The following is a 16,346-nucleotide window of genomic DNA, read 5'->3' on the forward strand; positions in this document are numbered from 1 at the left end:
TGGTAATGAGAGACCTCTGGGAGGGTGGGTAAAATAAATGAAGCCTTCCCCCAGCTGAAGAGGTTCAAGATCTGTAGTCAAAAATTCTGACTGGTGTGGATTGTTGAGCAGCCCTTGGTTGGACTCTCATTCTAGAGCATCATCTGCTTTGCAGCTGCATTTGCTGCTAAGGTTGCTCCTATTACAAACATTGCCTCTGAAAATGGTACAGTTGGAATTTGATACAAGGCTGATAATATTGCCTCCTATAACATTAAGGATGTTATTTCCTCTAAGCGAATTGTTGGTTGGAGGTTACTGACAAAGGGGTTTGAAGGGTTAACAGTAATCTTTTTATAATAGCCACTGTCTTCTTAATTTTGTCCCCCAAACAAATTGTCTCTCTAGCAATAGGCATCTGCCAATATATCATGTACATCTTCTTTTGGGTCTGAGGCTTTTAGCCAAGCTAGTTTTCTAGTCCCTCTTGCTATTGTGGATGTTTCAAAAATATAAACCAGCACATAAATAGATTGCTTGAATGTATTTGAGAACACCAGGCAAATTTACTGTTGACTCCCATCTCATCTGATCTATTAGTTAAAATTTGTAACCTATCATTAAAATCATCCATTGTACCTGAAGACTGGAGGGTGGCCAATGTAACCCCAATATTTAAAAAAGGCTCCAGGGGGCGATCTGGGAAAACTATAGACCAGTGAGCCTGACTTCAGAGCCGGGAAAAAAAAGTGGAAACTATTCTCAAGATCCAAATCGTAGAGCATATAGAAAGACATGGTTTAATGGAACACAGTCAACATGGATTTACCCAAGGGAAGTCTTACCTAACAAATCTGCTTCATTTTTTTTGAAGGGGTTAATAAACATGTGGATAAAGGTGAACTGGTAGAAGTAGTGTATTTGGATTTTCAGAAGGCATTTGACAAAGTCCCTCATGAGAGGCTTCTAAGAAAACTAAAAAGTCATGGGATAGGAGGCGATGTCCTTTCGTGGATTACAAACTGGTTAAAAGACAGGAAACAGAAAGTAGGATTAAATGGTCAATTTTCTCAGTGGAAAAGGGTAAACAGTGGAATGCCTCAGGGATCTGTACTTGGAACGGTGCTTTTCAATATATATATATATATATATATATATATATATATATATATATATATATATCAATGATCTGGAAAGGAATACGACGAGTGAGGTTATCAAATTTGTGGATGATATAAAATTATTCAGAGTAGTTAAATCATAAACAGATTGTGATACATTACAGGAGGACCTTGCAAACTGGAAGATTGGGCATCGAAATGGCAGATGAAATTTAATGTGGACAAGTGCAAGGTGTTGCATATAGGGAACAATAACCCTTGCTGTAGTTACACGATGTTAGGTTCCATATTAGGAGCTACCACTCAGGAAAAGATCTAGGCATCATAGTGGAAAATACTTTGGTGCTCCTAGCTGGTTTAGATGAGGGGTCTGAAGGTAGACCTGTGATTCTGCAAATGAATGGTAGAATAGAAAATAAAATAAGAATGAGAATTGTCCAATGTGTAGGAGATCAAATTGGAGGGTCTGTCAAGGAAGGTCTATTTCTTGAGGAAATGGGAGTTTGAGATGTTTCTTGACAAACTTATTGATCTTTCTGAAACTGAGGAATAGAAGACTGGGAATCTAACTGGGTGAAGAATTTCTCTATGAGAGAAGGAGGTAGTATTCTTAAGGCAGTTATGGACAAACTCCAACCATCTCATGAAAGCGTGGTTTTCAGAAACAGGCAGAAAAAGCACCACTGAAGAGAAATTCTGGCACCAGTAAGGGAGGAGTGCTTTTCCCTCCCTTTAGCTTTGTACCAAGCTAAAGTAGCTTTAGCACCAAAATCTTTTGTCGCCGTAATCTTTGGTGCCGTAGTACTCAAATGTTGACAGTGCCAAAATCGCAGCACTGGAAGAGGTTGTCATTGACTTTGTGCATGCCGAAGGTCTCTACATGGTGCTTCTCATGGGAGTGTCTGCTTCTCAGCACCAATGGAGGTGAATTTTAACTTTACTTGTATTCCAAACCTAAAGGCAGAGAGTCATGGCTCCAGTGTCAAGGAGACTATGATCTCCTCTTTTTAGGTACTGGTCTCTCTAAAGAATGTGTCTTTTCTCCAAAGGGTAAGAGAAATGGAATTTTAGTTTGAAGTTCCTGTACATAAGTGCTCAAGGGGACATTCTTCCATATGCTGCGCAGCTGGGCATATCAGACAGTGAAGGCATTCATTTGTGGAAGTCCAAGCTCAACATATCGTGTTTGCATTTTGTGCAGAATTTAAAGGGTTTCTTCCCGACATAGGGAGATTAGATGAAGGGGTAAAAATCTAATTAAAATTGTTTTTTTTCTTAAAGAAGACTCAAATAAAAAAACAAAAAAGCATCCGAGCAGGATAAAGAAGGAAAAATATTACCCAAAAAAACCAGCAAGCAGAGAGAAAGACAACAGATATTTTGCTTTAGTGGAAGAAAAGATTTCTAGATCTTCATGAGCACTGAGCGAAACTGTTTTGCAATGGCTGAATTCAGTCCTGATTCTCCCCACAGAAATACATGTATCCCCAAATTGTGTAAATGTGCAGCCACCACAAGACATTTTGTGAAAATGTATAGTGATGATGTTAGGCCAAAGGGCAGCATATGGTATTGGAGGTGGTGTTTCCTTACTGCAAATCTGAGACATTTCCTGTGACCTAGAAATATTTCTATGAGGCTCTAAGCATCCTTTAAATCTATAGCTATATTTATATTATATTCTTACATACTTTTTAAGATTGTGATCTGCCGTGAACAGTTTTCTGGTAATAAGGTTCACAATAAGTCCTAGTAAAGAAATAGAGAGTATAACTAGTCCCCTTTTTCTAGAAAAGGGATTAAGATGATTGGGGAAACCATCTTGAACTTTTCCTTTACCAGGAATTTGTTTAAAGCCCTCAGGTCTAGGATGGGATGGAGTCCTCTTTGGGTTCAGGAAGTGCATGTAGTAAAAATTCCAATTTCTTTCTCCTGGTGGAACAGGTTCAACTGCACTAAGCTCTGATGCTGAGAAGCAGACCATGAGCTTCTCAGTGGGCATCTGACAAGTTTTCCAATAGACACAATCTGTATCTATGCTTGACTATGCTGAGAACCCACATGTCCAAGGGTAAATGGGCCAACGATTTACGTAAAACTTTAGTCTTCCCCCAATAGGAAGGTTCTCTGGCACAGATACTGGGATTCTGGAAATGCCCTTCTTGATCCAGTCAAAACCCCATCCCAGGTTTTGATTGGTATGCTGGCTGTGGCTTTGGAGATCTTCTGTCTGATACAAGAGCAAGTTCCCTGCTGTTGATGGAAATGAAGGAGCAGAGGATAATGTCTTCTTAGTGGACAGAAGGATCTCCTCGGCATCCCAACTGCATACCTCATGGATGAGCAAAGCAGATTTGCAGTAGCAGTGGAGTGGATCTGAAACTAGCACGGTGGCTTTTCATTTGAGCCACTGCTTCCATGAACTTATCTCCAATGAGAATCTCCCCATTGCAAGACATCAGTGAATCTATCCAGGCCATCCTATCTTAGGCCTGAGGTCCGCAGCCATGCAAATCTTTGGGTGCCAATACCTACTGCAGAGACTCTCAATTCCATCTCAAAAATATCGAAGGTTGACCAGATCATGTGTTTCCCACACTTCATCCTATTGTCCACTAGTAGCTTCAGCATAAAATGCTGCTACTGAAGCACATGCTCCGACAAAAACGGTGTGTCTTTCAGAATATGTTGACTCATAAAGAGCTGGGGTAAGAAGCTATGTGGACACTGAGCATAGCTCCCTGGTAACCCTTTCTCCAAATAAGGTCAAGGATTCAGAAATTCTTCAGCAGGGGCAACAGGGAGTGGGTTCTAAACCTTTTGGCTTTTTTGACAGAAGATTTGACCACAACCAACTGACAGGTAGCTGCTGCTTCTCAAATACGAGATCCTTCTGGATGCAATATATTGTGTCTGTGGGGACTATGGGGATTCTCCCACATTCTCATCTATGTCTTCTGAAGGATCACATGGACTGGCACTGCTACGATATCCTTTGGGGTGGGGAAGACTACATGAACTGGAAGATGTCAAGCATTTTGATTTTGGATTGTCCTCTTATAAATCAAATGAAATGGCCTCAGTCATTCTCTTTACAAAGTCGGCAAAGGAAAGATCCTTTGGAAAGGAGAAGGGTGGGAAGGGAGTTCTATTGATTGCTCCTGATGAGAGAAGTCCCTAGATCTATAACTGTACCACCAGGTATACTCTGAGTCAGAACAGTAGGTTGAGATGTGGACTGAACCTGCATCCAAGCCCACAGCCAAGATCTTAGTGAGAATAGAACTTGTCTGTTGGGTTCCAGACCTTGCTGAACTTCTGTGCCTCTTTCTCCCCCAATGCACTGAAAATTAACATTGAGGCAGAAGTACCTGAAATTGATGCCCCTACAAGAACCAGCACTGCAGTTCCTCCAACAGATGCTCTTAGATTCTCCATAGCAGGGGTTGGACATCAGTCTATAAGGCCACTGATGCTGTTGACACCATTGCACCAATGCCTGCCATCTTTCTGTCCAAAGCCTCCTGATCATTCTGTCCATATCCTTCTCAAAAGATAAATGATCCATTGTCACATGGGAAGCAGGAGAGGCCACATCGTCCCTGGGTCACTTGGCATTCGGACCCTTGGAAGCTGTCGCAATTCTCCAGAATGGTGTAAGGATGAGTTGTCCTCTCTATGGGAACATTTTAAGGCAGGGGGCTCTTAATCCAGTCCTCAGGACACACCTAGCCAGTCAGGTTTTCAGGATATCTGTAATGAATATGCACAAGATGAATTTTCATACAATGGAGTCAGTGTATACAAATCTACCTCATGCATATTTATTAAAGATATCCTGAAAACCAGACTGACTAGATGTGTCTTGAGGACTGGGTTGGGAACCACTGCTTTTGGGGATACAATGCAACAACCAGAATGTCCCTGTTCCTGGCATCATGCACAGACAGATAACCAAAGCCTGTGTTTCTTGGCCTTTGCTCATTGCACGTCAATGAAGTTCCTCAATGCTGGAACTGAAGAAATGGAACCGTTCTCTTTCTTTGGGTGGGAGGAGCTGGACAATGACCTATTGCCCTGGCACTATGGGTGCTCAATTTGGAGGGGGATAATGCTCTGATTATGCACTGCCAGCAGCGGGTGCACATCTTATATCTCTTGAAACTGATGTCTCAGATATCCGATGGGCTGGACTTTAATTCTCCTGAAGAATTTCTCCATCTGATCTCGTCAGGGACTGCATCCTTTAGGGATCATCTTTCTGCATATGGAATACCCTGAGATGTTGTAATCCTCCCCCAGGCAAAATACACATCTATCATGGGGATCATGGAAGATACATGCATTCGCACCAGGAGCACTTACCAAAGCTACTGGCCTTCTTCAATTTCTGGACATCAACCAAAAAACCAATGAGGTAAAATCAAAACAGCTGGATTTTAATAAAGAACCCAAATTAGGCTTCTTAAATGCATCGATGTTGATGCACCTGGTGGAAGAACAAAAATATAGATATTTACTGATAAAACCTACCTAGGGTGATTAAGAGGGGTGGAATCAATTGAACCACAAGGCTCCACATGAGAAGGTGAAATTTAAACTTACCTGTTAATTTCCTTTCCTTTACTCCTGCCAGACAAATCCAGAGAAGTGAATTATGCCAGTAGATGGAGACAGAGAAAAAAAAAGTTCAACGCTGACTTCATTCCCCCTATAAAGATCTGGTGCTCCTTACGCTCTTCATTATCTTATATCAAATTTGAGACAAATGAAGGCAATTACCATCATAACCAAAACCTGATATATCCAAAAAAACTTTACCCCATGGTTATTAAAGGAATAAGAATCCCTATATCTTAGCTCACAATTAGGCCAGCTGCCAGACAGCAATGAAACACTATCATCCAAAAAAGGAACATATGGGACATAAAAATAACTTTTCCTTTAAAATGACCAAATGCCAACAAGGAAACAGACTTCAACAAGACTCAAAGAGATGCTATCCTATGAAGCTCGAGAGGAAAGGATGTCATTTGGATCCCTTCAAAACTAAGCTCACTTCCAAGTCAAGTAGACCTCCCACAGAAGAGGATTTGTGGGCTTGAAGACACTATCTAATCTGAGAGAGTAATGAGAAAGTTTCCATGCCTGTGTGTGTCTTGCAGCAAGCCACAGCCAGTCCTGCCCTCTGCAAGATTTGTGAGTTATATCTTCATTCCAATCTCCTTTGGTGGAAGGAGTTCAACAGGAAATACTGTTTTCTCAAAGAAGCTCCAAACCTCTCAGGTCTGCTACATGGTCTTCTTTCGCGCCATAGAAGACTGTAACCCCTGACATTAAGTATCTCCGCTATTTAACCTGGTTCTTTTAATGATGTAAAAGAAAATGGAAGGGATCTTCTAGAGTAGTTTTCTTTTAGGGAAAGGGTGAAGGAGCACCCCTGCTTGCATCTTCAGAACTTAGTCCAGGGCAATGCCCAAGCTTCTGGCAGAAATCCATGACAAAGTCTGGATGTTAGTCATGGTTCTACCAAGATATCCAAACCTCCTGGTTCCTGCTTTCCTTTTTTGGCTGAAGAACTTGCTTATCTTGGAACTTCATGGGGCTGATATAAAATCTCCTTATATGGTAGTGCACCACTTGACCCATAGTAGGGTTAGGTGGTGCACTACCAAGGCCCCTTTTGCTGATTCCTTACACTTCAGGATTTCAAGTGTCAGCCCAAAATGTTCATCTGTACAATAACAATGTTGGCCATGTGAGCTGCTGCTAGGTCCACTAGAGCAGGGGTGGGCAATTCCAGTCCTCGAGGGCTGCGAACCAGTCGGGCTTTCAGGATATCCCTAATGAATATGCATGAGCGAGATTTGCATTCACTCTACCTCAGGTGTATGCAGATCTATTTCATGCATATTCATTAGGGATATCCTGAAAACCCGACTGGTTCTCGGCCCTCGAGGACAGGAATTGCCCACCCCTGCACTAGAGGAACTCCATTCCAGACGAAATCTGATTCACTTACCAGGAAACCTGATGACTACTAGATTTCCTCAGTTTGTTCACATCCATTAATGGTGTTACATTGATTGTTACCACCTGGGCTGTTTTCTTCTGAACTAGAAGCTATGATTTACTGTAATGCTAGACAGCTGGCTCTGACCCTCTGCCTAGACCTGGACCTATTGGTTCTTCACTAAACTTTCTGTCCATGGTTCCCTGGATCATAACTCTCCTTTCCACCTACAAGGCTCACACCTATGGTGCAAAAGGACTTTGAAGGAGACCCACGATCCATTCCCTGCCAGAGGCAACTATGAAAAAGCCACCTACTTAGGCTCTTTAAAACCTCCCTAGAGGGAGGAAAAATAGCCTTGTGACACTGAGCTACTGAATATCACCCTGAGAGAGCAAATTGCATGAGATGCACATGAGTCTATGCCTAAGGTATTGCATTCAGGTCAATTGCCCTGGAGCTAGGACCTGCAAAACAGATCCTGCTCAGAGTGGAATTGGAATGGAAAAATTGACACCTTTCTTCTTTGTAGACATGAGGGCTTCCCTATATTTCAGAGACTGGAAAAAACTAATTGCTATTCAGATAACCAGTCAGCATAGAGTTTCCACATCTGCATAGTCCTAGGCTTTCCAGCTCCATCTCGGCCCTGAATAGTCAGATGTCTGATTAAAGGAGGAACAAGATTCCCTCCATGTATAGGGAGGCATTTACTACTCCTTGACCAATAGGTATCTGGAGTCCTAGTTGGCACAAGGGGATAGCCTTGTAGCTGCCAGTGAAGGATTCAGGATAATACACCTGAGAAAAGGGGATTAAGAAGGCATGCCCTTGTATATTTATGTGGGGAACCACTTAAGAAAAGATATGTCATTCTCTATGGGAACCACAAAAATAGGAGAATTCACTGCCTCTACTAGGAGACCTAAAATAAATAGTACGAGGCACCAACCTCTTTTCAAAGAAGAGATGGATCTCCAAAGCCTTTGACTGACCAAACCATCCTAGTTTCATTGCTCCTGAAGCCTATACTAAAGTCCCTCAGTGCAGAAGACTCCATGAAGGAGCATACCCAGAACCTAGTAGCCCACAACAAGGATGCGACTGCCCCAGTCAAATCCATTGTCCTGGAATACTTTCCCCCAAGGAAGATAGAGAGCTGCCTGAGTAGACAGTGGGCTATTTCAGAGGCTACAAGACTGTTTTGGGGGCGGGGGCTGAGGAGAAGAAGATTCTGATGAGCATCCCTAGCTGGCCTCTTAATTTTGGCCCCTAAACTTCCAGGACCACTCCTCAAGACAGTTCTCTTAGAGAGAGATTAAAACTGTATAATAAGGCTAAGATTGCAATGGCGAATGATCTGAAGAGACGTTCCCGAGAGGCACAGCCATAAATTCTGAGGCCCTATCTTGAACTCTGTGGCTAGATGGAGGATCTGACTAAAAGGAGCTCCCAGCTTCACTTATCTCTACCGTTTGAGAATCACCAGCTCTGAATCCATCCAGGAGCTGTTGATCCTTGGGTAGGAAGGTTCAAGACCTCCCCATTCTGCACATCATTATCTGTGGGGAAAGGTCACCATGGCCTCCACTGAGAGATGCTGAATACAATGCAGAAGAATTTGAATCAGAAAGCCATTGTACCTAGCAGCCTGGGGAGAGACTAGAGGAAAAAAAAAAGAAAAAAGATTGTTTAAGCTGAGCCTCAATTTCTATTGTGGGGATCCCTGTATATTTGCTTTCCTCTTCCAAATTGGTTTTAAAAGATGAGGGCAACCGTCCCGTCCCCCCCCCCCCCCCCCCCCCCCCCCCCCCCCGATTCAACACCCCATCCTTCTCTTCCCTGGGAAGGTAATATAGATCTCCCTCATATTAGTGGCCACCTTAAGGCTGGAATATGGTATCTCACACTGAGGAGATCCCATCTCCAACAATCAGATGGGAAGCAATCATGGAGGGATTGGGGGGGGGGGGGGCCTACAAGCATACAGAAATATGAGATCCCCCTACAGATTGTCTTCCATTGCTCCTCCAAGTGCTGAAGATGGTCACACCAGGAATAAGGGTCACCAGCTCCTATCTTCTGAAAAGCCTTCCCACTGAGGCATTATCCCCCTTTCTCAGGAAGGACAGCTATCTCCTCCTCTTATCCTGCCAACTACCTAGGATGTCCAGGCCAGAGGAGTGCTCTGGCACCCTTAACATTGCCAAGGCCAACCTGAGGTTCTTTCAAGTGGGAACATAATGGCTGGGAAATACTCAAGGAGGAATCCAAAGTAGCTTCCCAAGCAGAACTACCCCTGGGATATATTTTTAAATCAGGATGCAATCATTTTCAGCAATACAAGCTTAATTTGGTCTTAGAAGCACCTCTAGGAAGACCCTTTTGTATAAAGGAAAGGACAGTCAGTTCTACAGGCTGTTCCCTCGATTGCTCAAGGGTGGGAGAGAGAAATTCCAACATGTTTGAGGTGCTCTGCTACTGTAATAACTCCATAGTGAACTGGAGCTGTGGAGACTCTACTAGGGCCTGAGGGTAAATAAGTAGCTCTCCATTCAACTATCAGAGGTAAAAAGCCTGGCATACTTGACAATTATATAATTATCTTTTTTTCTTTTGCTCAAAACAGCTATAAAATGGCTGCTAATCCTACCAAAACAGGCACACTGACCAGACCCTGTTCCATATGCACCACAGAGTTGTCTTCCTCAAAGAAGCCAGAGCTTGAACTGTAGAAGCCACCAAGTTTTACTTGTGGCACCTACCTGCTCACAAGCCAGGAAGAATGCACAGGCTGACATGCTCAGCCATCACAAGATACCTGTGGTGCTTCACCTCCCTGTTTTCTTTTTTTACACAGAGAAACTGGAAGCCAGTAGAGGGAGAAAGAGGAGAGGGTAATAACCTTCAAACCTCTGACTGAGTCCAAATCCGGCATACCATTATAGGAGACCAGGAGGCAGTTCAGGGAAGAGGATATGGTGCAAGCCTTCCTGCCCCCTCTTCTTTTTAGGCACCCACTCCATTAGGAAAATCAGTCCAAAGACTGTTGCCCTGGGAGCCTGGTCAGTAGCTTCATCTGCTAAACCATGGTGCAGGAACTCAGACCCTAACTGAGCTGGGTCCCAAGTTAGAAGAGAGAATCAATCTAATAGGATCATCTCTCAGAGAACTTCCAGGACTCTGTTTATACTCCACCAGAAACCTGAATCTAAAGCCTTTCTAGGAGCAGCCTATGCTCCACCGGGAACTTGGGCCTAAAGCCTTCCTGGGAGAAGCCTACTCAAAACTGCAGTATCAGTCCACACATTTGTAATCATCTGCTAAAGAAAGAGAAATACTGAAGAACAGAAGACAGCACAAGACCATTATATGGGGAGTGAAGTCAGCTTTGAGATTTTTTTTTCTCTGTCTCCATCTGCTGGCAGGAGGACATAACCCACTGTTCTGGTATGGATGATAAGGAATTTAGAATTTTAAGAAATTTATCAGAGAGAGAGAGAGAGAGAGAAAAGAACAGTGATCATGGAGCTCCACAGAAAAATGAAGACAGAGTTGGCTCCACTTGAAGCAGTGATGTAGGTCATACTGCACATGCTCAATTGAGCATGCTAAAAGCTTGTGTGTAAATTTCCAGCACCAGGTTCCATTAGTTGATGTCATCCACTGGTGAGGATTTACATTCTTGCTTGTCCTCAGAGAAATAATTAACATTCTTAAAGCCTCTCTCTCCCTTGGATTTCCAATGAGAAGCCTGGGACAACTACTTTAACAAGTATTCCAAAAGATAACATCACATCTTGGCATTTTGATTGGCTGTGAAATTTGTGATGTCATGCACAACATCAATGTCAATATAGGCCCAATCTGATCAATGAAGTTCACTGCACTTGGCAACATGGTTGCACCTGACAATACAGGGGTGGTTACTTAAAGAATCAATACCCCTCCAAAAAGTAAAATCTTAAAGCAAAGTGAATATTTTTATACAGACTGAGCATTTGTACTTAGTATGTATACTGTGATGTACTGCAAAGTACATGCTAGAGCTGTTTGTTTCGAAAATGCCTCTTCTTTCACTGGCCTGTCTTTGCAGAACTGATCTATCACTGTCTGTGCTAGTGAATACTGCAACAGGAGGCCTGAGCCAATTCCATGCCAAGACGGGGGTGGGGAGGGAGGGGTGTCAATGAGGCTGCTGTGGCGGGGAGTCAAGACAAAGCTCAACATGGGTAGAAAGAAAGTAAGGTGGACAAGAATAGCTGTAGTGGAATGAAAGCTTCAGAAACCTCAGGAAATATGTAAGACAAGGGGCTTCTCTCTTGCATATTGCATCCCAGAGGAAATCTAGAAGGCACTCTGGGAGCTGAGGATCAAGAGACTTTGCTACTTTTGCCTTATTTCTGCCCTGTGTGCACTAGAAAAAAATCTGTTTGTATTTCAACAGAAGTTTTGTGAATCATCATTGAATTCATAATTTTAAAGGTAAAAGGCAAAGCTCCCTTAGAGTTGGTGCTCTCACCCTCTTGCAAGCTCCGATGTGTCCTAAGTATCTAAAACCCTCACTAAGCCCATTCAGTCAGGGTTTTCTCAAAACGAATCCTGAAGGGATGAAGACATTAATTTCCCTCAGAAAAATATTTTTTCCCTTCTCAGACAAAAATTGCCTAGTATGATGTCCAGTTCTTAGGCACTGGCAGTTCCTGCTGAATTACCACAATCCTGAATGTACAGAGCTCTGCTACAATGCAAAACCAGTAAATATGTACCCCAGAATCTCGGTAAGTCCCATTCTCTTACACCCAAGGGCACCACCAATATAATTGCACAGAGGCAGCTGTCAGTTTCATTACAGCATAACAAGAAATGCAATTAATATTGGACCTAGCACACAAGGATGCTATAAGCTGAAAAATGGTTTGCTCAGGTGGAGGAAAATTCTCCTTCTGGCTTTTGGGTAGCAGAAACTGCTTACCAAAACCAGCTTAGGTAAGCACTGCAAAACCCAAATGCAGCACTTCAATATAATTGCACCTACGCTGCTTGCGTTTTGTTACCTACACACAACCAGATCCTGCTAAACCCTCATTTCCAGCAGCAGAACTGGCTCAGGCTTGATCTCCCACTAAAGGCTTTGTGCAGTACAATTAGTGGTGTTAAGCTTCTGCCTATATAATGCCAGGCAAAATATTTAAAACCGTCTAGACCTCATCCTGAGCAATCAATGCAAGGTTACCAGCGCTGTGTGTCCTTCCGAGGAAGTAGTGAGTAGGAAGGTACATAATTACAGAATTATTTTAAGCCCTGGAATATTTTGCTGGCAATATGGAAAAAAACTCCCAACAGAAAATATATAAAAAAAAAAAATCAAACACACATTTACATTAATACAGACACAGCAAAAGCAACAGATCATGCCAGTCAAGCAAAGGTTTATGATTATTTTATTAATTGAAAGAAAGGAAAAAAGAAGAAAAAAACAAAAAATAAGAGAAAGACGAGCTAATTTTTTTGGTTACCTTTCTCACATTTCTTTTTGGAAGCTGACGAAGAAGAAGGAATCATAGGTAATTTCATCAACTCTGCACGATTTGATTCATTCAGAAGGTAGTGGGACTTAAAGGCATATGAACTGAACAGGGGCTCTGAATGGTCCTGCACTATTAGCCCTATACGAAACAAACAGAAAGAGATGAGTTGCAATGAAACTACCCATGATTCCACAAGGAAAAAATAAAAATAAACCAACACCTGCTATGCATGTATGTCTGAAAAGTTGTAAAGTAAAGATAAACATGAAGAAAGGAAAATAACAGTGAGAGAAAACAAAGTAAAACAAGAGAAAACAAAAATAATGAAATCTATTAAAGAAAATGTGTTATGTCTGAGAGATTTAATCCACAAACAAACCAAAAATGAATAAAGCAAGAGAAATGGTATGTTGTAAGTAAGGAAACTGAAGAATTAAAAATAAAAAATTGTACTTCTAACATACCTTCACCTGTGCAGGGTATTTTATTTTGATTTATGTGCACACTTATTAGATAACCAGCAGAAAGTATAAAAAATACACACTGTTACTAGTAACAAAGGTATTTGCTTGTTGGGAGAGACAGCCCACTGCCCTCTATTGTACCATGCAAGGGAAACTCTAGGACTACTTCAGATACAATGGTATCCAGTGGGGAGACAACACAAAATCCAGATGTTAGCAATATGCTGGTCCTTAACACCTGGCTCCCCTACAACTGACCCAAAGTAACAACGCTGGGTCAAGAACACAAGGAGACAGAAAGGCTGGTCCGAAGGCATACAGAGAAGTTTCTTATTCAATATAGTATTTATTACCCAATCACAAATACATTTTCCATCATGGTGACTGTCATTTGATCAAATGAAAATTTAAAAGTAGCTAAGTGTTATTTTGAAGAGAACCAGATATACTGTGTAATAACATGAGCAGCATTGTGGGACCATGGTAGTTAAAGGTTTCATGCACCCGAGGTCAAAGGTGCGACTGTAAAACCTCCTTGCTGTGCGGTATTCAAAGCACAAAAAACACTCCAAAGTGCATCAGTAAAACTAGATTAAAAAAAAAAAAAAAAGAAACTGCCATAAAAATCACTCTCCCTGGGGCAGAAACTACCCAATATGCATTTCAATCTTTCTTCAACTCAGGGACTCTTTTTTTTTTTTTTTAACAGAATGTTTCTTTTAAACATTTCTTGTTTAATTTTGTGCCATATTTCACACCTTGTATCAATTATGTCTGAATGATTTAGATCCCTTGGCTGGCCAAAAGCTAGAAGGGACACCTGTAAGACTAACCCTTTCAAGGCAGAATATATACAATGTTTACGGTACGCAAACTTGCTTTTTCCATTGATAAGCAGGGCTGAATTAGCTATGACACGAGAAGTCCCAAGCTGAGGGTTGCAATGAAGCGTTTACTGAATAAGCATCATGGAAACACAGGCCCTGGAAAAGGGGGCAGCTGCAAGGGGCCATGGTCCCTCCAAAATATCTGCCAGAAATTCTGCTGGAGACCAGGGACGTTTAAAAAAAAAAAAAAAAAAAAAAAAAAGCATTGGTGGCAGTGAGTTGGCACTCGGTGCACTGCTCCTCTCCCGCCCATCTGCCCTGGATGAGAATCACTGGGGGGCCGTGTGAGGCGCGTAATTGCACCCACTGGATCCCTTCACTCATCTGCTCAATCAGTTAAGCAAGAGGAGGAGACAACCAGCCTTGCAATCCCTCTGGTGCCTTCTTCTTCTCCTCCCCTGCCAGACCCCACCTGGTTCAAAGCATAATGCTTGAGCCCACCAAGGGAGGAGGTGAAGGAAGTGCTGGAGGCACTGCAAGGCTGGCTGCCTCCTCCTCCTCCTCTTGTTTAACTGAATGAGCAGGTGAGTGAGGGGATCCGAGTTACACAGAGTGGATTTGGCTATCGCAGGCAGGGGGTGGAATGGAGTGACTTGACTGAGTGAACTGGGGATTGCAGAGGAGAGGGGAAGAGAGGGACAGCGTGAAGTGGGAATGGGGGCAGGAGAGGGAGGGAGGGACAATGTGAACTGGGGATCACGGGGGGGGGGGGGGGGGGGGGGGGGGGGGTGGAGGCAGAGAGGGACGGGATGGGGACTGGAGTGAATTACAGTGAGTGAGGGGTTCATGGGAGGGGAGGTAGGGAATGAACCAGGCCCCAGATTTAGCCATAGTCAAATGACTTCCATGCCAAATTCTTATAGGCACTGGAGCGTTGCCACTGATGTCTAAGCCTAAATCCAATTCTTCTGTCATGCCATTGTCTCCCTCTTTTGGTGAAAGCTCCAGTTAGTGGAAGGAAGAGGAAGGAAATTCAGTACAGGGCCTCTCATGCTGATGGACCCTGAGGCACTCTGCCCCTCCATGGTAACAGGAGACCCACGCAGGAGAAGGGGGGTGGGACGCAAGAGGTTCGGTCAGCACTCATTTATCTTTGTCTTTTGTTTCTGCAGCAGCTTAGAAGTGATTTGGGGAGGATGGCGAGATACCTTAAGGAAAGGATTTACAAGAGGTATCATACCTTCCTCCGCCCCTCCCCCATTGCCTATGGTCAACATGCCCCATAAATACAGCCCTGGGGTGAATCAGGGTTTGTGATGGGGAGAGAACCGGGGAGAGTGAGGGGACTGGGTGGGGGGAGAAAGAGGGAGAGTTTGGGATGAAGGGAGCTTTGGAAGAGGGGATATGGGAAAGAGGGGATGGAGGTATGATTGGGTAGGTTGTGGCTTCCTTTCTTCTCCACCCCACCCTAATCTTCCCTCCTTCCCCTTCCTCTTCCTCATCCCAGTCTTCCCTCCTCCTCTTCTACCCCATCCCAATACTCATCTTCCCATCCTGATCCTCCTCCAACTCACTCCTGACCCCTATTCTCACCCCTCATCCTCCTCAGATCCCCCATTTTCTCCTTCCTCTCTCTCTGTCCTTCTCCCTTATCTCTCTTAGCCTCTTGCCTAGGATTCCTTCTTCATTTCTCTCCTCTGCAATCTCCTCTCTTCCTAGACCCAGATCCCTTACCCTGCCTTCCTCCCCAATCATTAAAATCACTTTTTCCTCTAATAAAGAATCTAATAAATTCATTGGACACACATAGGTAGGGTTGTTACTGTTTTGAGAGCTGGCAGTGCTGTTCTGATATGGGAGATTTGCTACCTGGTAATTGTAAATCAGTTTACAGCCTGTGTACATCCTCTCGGCTCTCATGGCAGGAGCTAACAATTGAAAATTTGGGCAAAAGAGGGGGAGAGGAGGTACACATCCCTCCCTCCCTCCATCTTTCCTGTTCCTCAAGTGTCCAATTCTGGTTTGTGGAAAAGTTGGCAACCCTAGCTCCTGCCCTGATCCCCTCACTCACCCTCCATGCTCTGAAAGAGGAGGAGGATCGAGGCCTTGAGGCACCTGATTTATTCAGGCGCCGGCAGCCAGGGAGGAGGAAGCAGCCCGAGGTGCTGCAAGCCCGCGATCTTCCATCGCCTTCAGAGCATGAAGGATGAGGGGACTGCAGCAGCGCCAGGGATGAGGGGAAAGGAAATAATGAGCCATCCCACGGGCCACCACTGAAGCTTCTCCTCTGGGAGGGGGGAGGAAAAGAGGTGAGATGATTGTGGGGGTGGGGTAAGAGAGGAGGGGGATCATGGGAGCTGGGAGTAAAAGAGGTAAGTGAAGGGATTGGGGTGGTCATAGTGAAGGAGTGA

General features: G+C 43.6%; 1 protein-coding gene across 4 annotated transcripts in view; it reads right to left on the minus strand.

Annotated features, from left to right (window-relative positions):
• NSD3 (nuclear receptor binding SET domain protein 3) overlaps positions 1 to 16,346 on the minus strand; it is a 502,906-nt gene that overhangs the window by 79,594 nt on the left and 406,966 nt on the right. For 3 of the 4 annotated variants that reach the window (XM_029603930.1, XM_029603931.1, XM_029603932.1), the window contains one exon: positions 12,633 to 12,782. The exons of the other annotated variant lie outside the window; for it this stretch is intronic. In XM_029603930.1, the coding sequence (XP_029459790.1) occupies positions 12,633 to 12,782 (150 nt within the window). The remainder of the gene's footprint in view (positions 1 to 12,632; positions 12,783 to 16,346) is intronic. 4 annotated transcript variants of the gene reach the window in all.

Source organism: Rhinatrema bivittatum, chromosome 5, assembly GCF_901001135.1.
Source record: "Rhinatrema bivittatum chromosome 5, aRhiBiv1.1, whole genome shotgun sequence".
Taxonomy (NCBI): domain Eukaryota; kingdom Metazoa; phylum Chordata; class Amphibia; order Gymnophiona; family Rhinatrematidae; genus Rhinatrema; species Rhinatrema bivittatum.